Source organism: Lactuca sativa, chromosome 4 (assembly GCF_002870075.4).
Source record: "Lactuca sativa cultivar Salinas chromosome 4, Lsat_Salinas_v11, whole genome shotgun sequence".
Lineage (NCBI taxonomy): Eukaryota > Viridiplantae > Streptophyta > Magnoliopsida > Asterales > Asteraceae > Lactuca > Lactuca sativa.
In genome coordinates, this window is record NC_056626.2 from 283,970,211 (window position 1) to 283,980,500 (window position 10,290).

The 10,290-nt window shown below is 35.5% G+C and overlaps 1 protein-coding gene across 1 annotated transcript; it reads left to right on the forward strand.

Annotated features, from left to right (window-relative positions):
- The first annotated feature begins 394 nt into the window (after positions 1-394).
- On the forward strand, positions 395-3,209 carry LOC111921556 (uncharacterized). Its single transcript, XM_023917136.2, has 5 exons — positions 395-1,269; positions 1,493-1,963; positions 2,059-2,436; positions 2,600-2,667; positions 2,889-3,209. The coding sequence occupies exons 1-5, from the start codon at positions 616-618 to the stop codon at positions 3,097-3,099; spliced, it is 1,782 nt and encodes a 593-aa protein (XP_023772904.1). The 5' UTR covers positions 395-615; the 3' UTR covers positions 3,100-3,209.
- Positions 3,210-10,290: the final 7,081 nt, after the last annotated feature.

The window sequence follows — 10,290 nt, forward strand, 5'->3', positions numbered from 1 at the left end:
AGGGACCATCTATGAGGTTTTTAAACCATGGGAACTAAAATTCAAATTTTGGGTAACCACATGGACCATTTATGATGTTTTTTCGTGAAAAGATATTATAATTTGATAAACCATTTTAAGAAAATAATATTTGAGATAATTGATAATCATCTTGAATGAAGAAGTAATATATATTTTCTAAAAATAAAAAATCTGTGACTTTTTAAAAATAGTTTTATAAAGATAATAAAAAATTGTTTTAAAAACAGTTTTGTATTTTCAAAACATATTTTTTAATTTTGAAATAAAATGCTAACCAAGGTGTTTTTTGAGATTTGAGTTTGAGTTCACTAACCAAAGCTGAGTTTCAGTTTCATGGTTACAAGATTTTGTCCCGTCCTTGTTATTTTAGGGATATAAATGGTAGATTCGGAAATGGAAGGGACGACTGCTGTAATTCGTTTCTGAAACCCTAGTATAGGCCTATCCTGAAAAGGCTAAAACCCTTTGTCGTTCCCGCGCTCTCTCACTCTCATTCTCTCACTGGTTTATCTACACGGCAGAACGTTTCACAGTGAAAACGAAGCTACAAGACAAAGAAATGGAGTAAGAGGGGTAAGGAAATGGTTGAGAGTTATGCAGAAATTTTTACGTCGAAACCCTTGTTCAGGAGGCCCCATCCTCTGTTCTTCACCTGACTTTTTTTCCCCACGTCTTGCCCTTATCCCTCTAGGGTTTAAGCAAAAAAATCCAACATCATTTACCCCTTTGATGCCGTCTGCCGCCACCGCTCCCCAACTACGGAGTTCCGGTATGACCACTGCTATAGGCGGTGCGAACCCTTCGTTTGGTTTTGGTAATGGTGGCACCTCTTCAAGTTCTCGTTTTGCTTCTAGTTCTAGCTTCAGGTGTCGTAGCTGCCGCTGCTCCATCAACAATGCTACGGCCATTTCCCCTAGAGCATGGGCCGTGTTTAAGGAGAATCGTAGCGGGTCCCGTGTAGCTTGGTTTAGTACCTCTTTTTCTGATACGGGGGTCTCTGTTTCGGCCTTGAAATCTGAAAATAACAGTGACGACGGTGTTGGTGGTGGTGATGATGAGAAAACCATGAAGTTTAATAGAAGGCATAGAGGCTCTCCGGGCGGTGGTAGTGGTAGTAACGCTCCGCCGTTGCTCCCTGGAAACCCTGATTTGTTGTCCATTCCTGGAGTTGGGCCAAGAAATTTGAGGAAGCTGGTGGAAAACGGCATTGGGGGTGTTGCTGAGCTCAAGAAAATCTACAAGGACAAGGTATTTTCCCCCTTCTCAAGGAGAAAGTATAATGACACTGTGTTAATAAGAGAAAAAGTGAAAATATAATGCTCTAAGAGCAAGATATGAAAGTTTGATGCTATAATCACAAATAATAAAATCAAAGCACGTTGTATTTTAAGCATTTAGCCGTATTCGATAAAAATTCATCAAGTGTTTGATAAAATATCTTAAATTTTCTTTGTCATCCTCCAATCCATAGTTTTTTGGGAAATCAAGTCAGAAGATGGTGGAGTTTTTACGAAGCTCAGTTGGCATCATCCATAGGAACCATGCGGAAAGTATAACCACATTCATTAAAGAGAGTGTGGATGAAGAGCTAAAAGATGATCATATTAATACCAACAACACTCAAGCATCACAAAAAAGAAGACTTACTTTTTGTGTAGAAGGAAATATAAGTGTTGGGAAATCAACGTTCTTGCAAAGAATTGCTAATGAAACACTTGAGCTACAAGATCTTGTTGAAATTGTTCCGGAACCAATCGACAAATGGCAAGATATTGGACCCGATCACTTTAACATATTAGATGCTTTCTATGCAGAGCCACAAAGATATGCCTACACGTTCCAAAATTATGTCTTTGTTACAAGAGTTATGCAGGAGAAGGAGTCATCAAGTGGAGTTAAGCCTCTCAGATTAATGGAGAGAAGTGTTTTCAGTGATCGGATGGTATGTATGTATGTTAATAATAATAATTTGTTATAAGTAAAGCATGCTGCTGTTTGTTGCAAAAAGACATTGATGAAAGTATGTTGTTGGTGAAGGTTTTTGTGAGAGCTGTTCATGAAGCTAATTGGATGAATGAGATGGAAATCAGCATCTATGACTCATGGTTTGACCCTGTTGTTTCTTCTCTACCGGGGCTTATTCCAGATGCGTTTATATATCTTAGAGCAAGCCCGGATACTTGCCATAAACGAATGATGCTACGTAAGAGAAGCGAGGAAGGTGGAGTCAGCCTTGAATATCTGCGTGATTTGCATGAAAAACATGAAAGCTGGCTTTTTCCATTTCAAAGTGGAAATCATGGAACTTTGGCCTTCAGTAATCCTCCTGTTCACGTCGATACCTCCTTACATCCGAATATAAAAGATCGTGTGTTTTATTTGGAGGGTAATCATATGCATTCAAGCATTCAAAAGGTACTTTCACTTTCACGTGTAGAGTTTACGCCTTTTCCATTCCATGAGTTTTTCTATTAAGTGAAGTCGATTCTTATTTAATTTTGTTGTGTTGAAACTTGAAAAGAAACAACACCTTAGTTGTGGTTGATGATGGGGTTGCTTGCATATTGACTTTCAACAGGTACCTGCTTTGGTTCTTGACTGCGAGCCAACCATTGACTTTAGCAAGGATATCGAAGCTAAACAGCAGTATGATTTCTTCTATTTCACTTGTTATTATTATTATTATGTTCCTTAAAGGGTCCCAAATCTCTTTGACAAACAATAAAAGTAAAACTCCTCAATTAATGGTTGAATGCAAGAAATGGGAATGTACTTTCAGTTATATGTTTATTGTAGCATCCTGCTTTTTTTTTTTTTTGATATAATATATAATATATAATATGTAATATATGTATGTGAATGTGAAGGTATGCTCGACAAGTTGCAGAGTTTTTTGAGTATGTGAAGAAAGTAAAGGAGGTTCCGGCTGAAGGTGTTGAAGGGAGTAGTAGTGGTGGTACCGGTAGCCAATCACAGGTGTTGTTGCCTCATGGAGGATTGTGGGTCCCACCACAAGGGAAAAACTTGCCCGAGTCACTCAAGTCATTGGATTTTAGACGAGCCATGTCCCTAGGGTAGTGGTGTTGTTTGTTGCTCAAATCTTCTGTATTTGCTTGTAAAAAGAAACTTTTAAGCTTTTCTTGTAGGATGAAACAGATTTAGGATGAATGATTGTAGTTTCTGTTCAATTTTTGATGAAAGGCTTTTTTTTTTCCAAGTTTAAATGTTTTGTTTTGTATGCCAAATAGTCGCATTTTATAGTGTGGGTTAGGGGATTTTTTGACAAGACTTTGTCTGGTAAGTTGACTGTTAAGTGTTAAATCACTACAATGGTAAGCTTACGGCTTGATATTTTTGCCGCTTTATGATTTCATTAATTTCAATCTTTAATTAAATGACATTTGCAATGGATAAACTCTATTAATAGATTTTTTTTTTATGAATTTAACCTATTGATCCCAAGCAATCTAAAGTGTTTCATACAACCTTTTCATTCAATTAGTTGTTTATTAAACATATTATATTTTGACACTAGAGATGAATATATAAATGTTTCACAAATGAAAACTATGATAAACTATGACAGAAGTAATTAATTAGTTAAGGAAATAGATTATTACGGGAAGTGATTCATATACAACAGTTTTTTGCCATACACAACAATTCATGTATTATTTAACTGTACAATTCAACATTTTAAAGTATCAATTGTTATGTATGAAAAAAAATTGTTGAGTACGGATTAACTTCCATTTTTTAAGCTAGAATATAACTAACAAATAAAAATAGAATAGAGTAAATTACACGAATGGTCCCTATGGTTTGGGATAGTTTGTATGTTTGGTCACTAATTTATTTTTTTAACTCGGAAAGACTCTATTGTTTGTTTTTGGTACGCGTTTGGTCTATACTATTTGTTTTTGTTACGTGTTTGGTCTCTGTCTTATCCTAAAAAACTATTATTTAAATAGGAAAAAATTGTAGAGTATGTAAGGTAAGGTGAAGGGGTAAGGTTGGGAGTGTGTTTATTTAAATAAATTAAAAAAATAAAGGGCAAAATAGTTTTTCAAAAAGAGGATCCATAATGTTTTTATCCGAAATTGTGATCTGGAATGCGTTGATACAGATTACGTGTAACGCCCGTGCTTCAGGGCTAAGCATTTTTAGACAATGTAATAGTCTAGGTCAACTATTGGAACTCTTTTTGAAGTAATAAAGATGAAATATTTGAGTATTATGTGAATTATGTGAATTTTTATGCTTATTATGTATTTATAAATATTTAATAAATAAAAGATAAAAATAAGCGTCAAAATTAAAGTGTGAAATAAACCCGATATCTTTACATAAAGTTGTAGTGGTCGAAACAAGGATTCCGGGGATATAAATAACGCCGAAATCGGAGTTATAACGAAGAACTTATGACCCGTCGAAGTTTCGCGACGGAACCGACACGATACCGAGAAACGTAAATAGTGAATTTACGATAGAGCGAGATTTAGCCTTAGCGCTCTAAACGAAAGTCGCAGAATATGTTAAACTAAGAGCGTTGATAAAAAGAACGCCAAAATCTAACTTCGTATGAAGAAGTTATGATTTTTCGAAGTTTCGGATTAGCAGTATACAACCCGAAATTCGAATAATTAGATCGAGTGATTTTCAGCCGATACGACCTGAACGAGAATCGAAGATCTCGTTAAGAGTAGTGTAACGAGAAAAAGATGGGCGAATACGGATGTCAGATGAAGAAGTTATGAGGATTTAACGGACCAATCCTGTCCCGGCCTGTTAATAATATAAAATTTAAAATCGAGTCAAAATTAGCCGACGGAGTCTAAACAAAAGTTGTAGAGTACGTCCCCACCTTCGCGTGGATATAAAGAACGTCGAAAACGGAGCTCGTACGCGAAAGTTACGAATTTTTAAAGTGGGAAAGTGAATTTGCGAAGCTGATGCATAGACTGATGACGTGGCCAAACTCCCAGCCGTTCGATGAGCTCGCTTCGGATCTTGACGCGTCACCCTCGCATTATGCCCCGCGTCCGAGGCCAAGTACGCCCCGCGTACTGATGGGTTTTGGCTATAAGAACATCCTATGTGCTCATACAAACCCTAATGCTTGGATCTAGGTTTCTCTATTGTACATGCAAGTTATCCAAGACTATAAACCCTAGATCTAGCATATGATAATCAATATAACATATAAATTAGGGTTTAGATCATACCTTGATTGTTATGTAGCAATAACAATCACAATTCCTTCTTGTAATGACTTTAGAAAACTTAGAGTCACAAATGTCACTCCTCTAATGGCTCACAAACACCTAGAGCAAGAGGATGAAGAGGAGAAGAGAAGGAGGCTGCCCAAAACGTGTGGAAACCCTAGAAGGAAGCTTGTCCACGTTTTTGGGGCATAAGAGTTCTTTAAATAGTGAGGCTATTAGGGTTATCTAACAAGGAAACCCTAATTTGGATGCTAAAGCCCTAAGCAACCCATGGACTCTTTTCCTTAAAGGCCTTGGACGATTTCTAATGGGTTTCCCCATAGAATTCGTCCACCCCTTTAATATGGAGTCCATTAGCTCAATATTCAACTATCATACAATTGACAGTTCTAGTCCCTTAAGTTTAATTATTCTCTTTTAGTCACAAACTTAATTCTTATTAATTTTTGACTAATATTAATTAAACAATATGATTTCTCCTTTAATATATTATTCTCACAATATATTAATAAATCATATTTAATCCTTTCTCTCCACTATTCATCCTATCAAGTTGCTTTGGTGAAGGCAACCCAAAAGGACCATGCACCATCGGGTCAAGTACATACCAAAATAGTTATGGACTTAGACATTAATCCAACAGTCTCCCACTTGGATAAGTCTAATAACTATTCTGCGTATGACTTCAGATCCTGATCTGCAATCGTAGCTTTCCAAAGTCGCTGTCAACTCTGATCTTATCAGATATAAGGGATCATATATTCCTCTATTCTAGATATCGTATAGACTGAGACAAGGATCTAAATCATTCTCTCTGTCTATGTGCTGTTTCCCGAATTCAGATTTATGATGACTGACAACAGACTACAATTAAACACATCAATTTAGTCCCGGCTTGGCCAAGCACTTAGGTTCCATCACTAAATCACCGATCGCTTTTATCCTACTTTGGATAAAAGGAACGGATAAACTTTGACTCAATGCCTGCTTGCACTCACTCACCGAATCACACACAACAATATGTTTTATAACACCGAGTTACTGGTGTGTTTACATATTATCAATGTGTAACCGACTCACAAGATACAACTCACACATCTCGGTTTCAAGAATATAAGATGTTATTGTCTCACCAATCACTCGTGATACAATCCATGAAGTGATCCAAGTGAGCGTGGGTTTAATCCAATGCTCAAATCATATTCATAAGCACTCATGAACGTTGCAGCAAACAATTGCTTATGTCTAATGCTCTTTAGACAATCCACACACCAATTCACGACAGTCTTCATTCATATCTACTTCCAACATATGAACGACTGTGGCCCGTTTGAATAATTTGACTGTTCTTAAACCAATTAAATTATTCAGGAAGTCAAAACATGCAAAGTGAAACACAAGAATAATACTAATCCCATATGGCCTCAAACCTTTGAGTATAAATAAAACACCTTTTATTTATCACCATATCGATTACTCATTATTTGTTGTTTCGGTTAATCAACTTCTTACTTGAATTATTACAACACTTGTCCCATGCTCTCAGCATGTACACAATGCTTACCTATGGTTCCTACTTTGTGAAATAGATCAAATGAACACATTTTCAATCATACTCATTTCACAACTCCCAATTCTTTTCACAAGTGAAAGAATATCAAATTCTTGCCACTTATGGAATATGTTAGATTCTAACATTTTATGCAATGATCCTTTCATAATGCCATAGCACAAAAGTCACAATGACTATTGCTAATGAATTATGAAGTCCTCTATTGGAGATTGTTGCAATACAATTCCATAGATGTGATGTCTCTCACTCAAAGTACATTCCTTTGAACATCCTTTTGCATAAAATTTCTAATCTAGACATAGACTTTCAATATCCAACTCCCAATATGGAAACCTTTCCATATTTGCCATATGACAACTCATTCTTAATAGAATCTTATCTATTCATAATAATGTCGATATAGTCCATCCAATACTATACTTCCAACTACTCTCAAGCGACCAATCCTCGGCGAACTTTGGATTGTCCTTTGATAGTTGTTTAATTATCTTAATCAAAACCGATTCTTGTCCTTTTCCCTCTAAATGCGCTAGACATTTGGAAAATTTAAGAATGGTCAAATATTATAGCATTTGCAATCGATCCTATATCCAAAGCGTATGGGACACGATGTATAATGTCTTACATGAAGATTTAATACTTTATCAATCTTCTGCCATAATATTTTATGTGCTACATTCTTATAATTCGAATTATGAAGAGGAATGCCGTAATCATAATCGAAATTTAAGAACGCACTATGTATCATTGACTAATTTATTAACATTCCACAACCTAAGCCTTTAGATTTGAAATGAAGCATAATATTCTCTCCCTTAATTATAGCAAAACAACTATTCAACTCTTACAACTTTGCAAAGTATGACTCTTGTTTTTCTATAATTAATATTGCTAACTTGCAATATTTGCCTTAATAATCATACAAGCACAACTTTTATGCTCCCACTATCACGATGATTATTATAAACATAACACTTATGCTCCCACTAGCTTCGACATGTATTCAGAAACAGCTTAACTTTCAGAAAAACAATGCCTATTGAATTTCTTTAAGTTCATATTTCTAATACCCAAGGCTTTGATAATCTTTTATCAAGGCTTCTTGAACTTATACACCTTTGCCTTAGATAGCTCATATGTGTGTCTTAAACAATTCAGACTAATTGCCAAATCTCACAATTCGAATCATGGAAAGGGATACCGTAACCATAATCGAATTCGAGAATCCAATTTTCACAATTACTATCTTCTTAAAATCTCTTTTAGTGAAAGCATTTCCTCACAGTCATTTCCATGAAGGAGGGAATCTTATGACACTTAGATTTTAATGGTGTATGTGTTCCTATCCATGTGAATTTGTCAAAACCAAAGTTTACGACAAATTCAAACTCATATGGACCGAACTTTCTTGTTCTTGATTTTTTGCCTTATGGTGACACAGCTGCCTACCACGTATTCCAAGTAGTTAAGCAGTACACCCTTTCCTATCAATGTACTTTTCATTGATCAAGGTCCTTGCCTTTTATGCATTCAAATGAGAACTCATAGTACTCACATGCATAATTAACTCAATTGGAACGGCACGAAAACAAGATAATGTCAACACAATAGGTTGTAAACCTTAACTCGTGTGCTAGTGATGATCGATAAGGTTTATTCTTGATTAGTTCCTGAAACCTTTCAAGACCATTAATACTCCCACTGACTCCTTGACATATAATATTCTCTTTTCAATAAACATTTTTTGACAACCAAATATTCAAGAGTTAGTGCAGCTTTTATCAAAACACTTCATAAAATTGGTCCTAGTTGGTCTTTGTCTTATCCAAGACATCACAACTTACCAATTTCAAATGTGTGAGAATGAGAAAACCTTTTTCCACATTCTACATTTGATGAATGTTATAAACCTTTTCAAGACTTGTTACTCAATGTCACAATCTTAACTTTAAGACTTGGTTTGGAATGAAGTATGATCGACTTCTTGATTTGACCATTTCTTCAATTCTTGATTCCTCTTCTTATACATACACTTGTACTAAGACTTATTTAGAGGATCAATTGAAATATGTTCCTTAATAATTAAGACATATCATAAAGTATAAAAGGTACTCTCCCTTCTTCTTAGAATAGAGAAACTTTTATCTTTTTGCCTACTTGATTCTTTTATTCGTTCTGCTATTGATTTAAACCTTTTTCAATCAATTCAGAATTACACTTAATCTTATAAGTGTAATCATATTTACTAATCCTTTAGTAAATCATGATGAATATCTTTATTTCCCTTGTGGTGGACTTGATCAACACACAACTTTGTGTACTCGATCTCCTAGTCTTTCACTTGACACTTTGTCAACGAATTAGTCTAGTATCCAAATATGAAATTTCACATTCATCATGCAACCAAGTTGCGTGATTCCAAGTTTCTGTCCAATTGAAACTTGGGTGATGAGAAACTCTCCCTATTTGGTAAATTCTCGACATTATCACAAACAACATAATTAAGAATCACATCCACTCATTGTAGAAATATACGAACATCAATTTTTTCATAATGATTTCATTTCAAGGAAATAAATAAATAAACAATTGAGTCAAATCAAAATTTATTTTATTCATAAAAGCAGCGGAAAACATTTGTCCTTACAATGCAAAATCAACTGAAAAACTATGTAGTCAAATATTCCTAACAATTCTATCATAACTTTCCAAGCTCAAAATCTAATCTTCAAGTCCATGCGATCGAGATCCATTTCTTGTGATTAGATTCATCTTGCTCTTCTATCAAGCTTCCTCTCTTTTCACTGATCCTGCAAAACATTCAAATGTAATCTTATCACATCATGTATTAAGAATCAACGAATAGGAACTTAATGGAGTTAGATAGTGGATTTTACCTGAAGCACAGCCATACTCTTTGACTCTCCCATCTTCTGGACTCTTCAGGCTCTTAGGGTAGACTTGTATCCAACGCCCTTTCTCTTGGCAGCAAACGCAGGTCGGTTCTCCTAGAATGTCCTCGGAAGCATGGTTGGTTGACTTTCCCAACAAATATGCTCCATTGCTTTGCCAAATCATTTCTGATTCAGCAGCAATGAGCATGTAAGTTAGGTTAATTAGGTTTTCGTCATGATCCATCATATAATACTTTCTTTTGAACTCATTATATGATTCAGGTAGTGATTGTAGAACCCAGTTCACAGCCAGCTTATCAGAGAATGACGCACCCAACATTATCAACCTATCTATGTGTGCTTTCATTCCTAGAATGTGGGCACACACGGGTTTACCATCTTCATGTTTCATTTCCAATAGGGCTTTAGTGACATTGAACCTTTCAATTCTTCGATCTTGTGGGTTAGGGAGAACAACGGGAGGGGGAGGAGGAAGTGAAGTATGATTTCTTGTTCCTCGATCGAATCGTGGAATATCATCTTCATGTGGAAAGCTTGTTCCACGAGATTTGGGAAA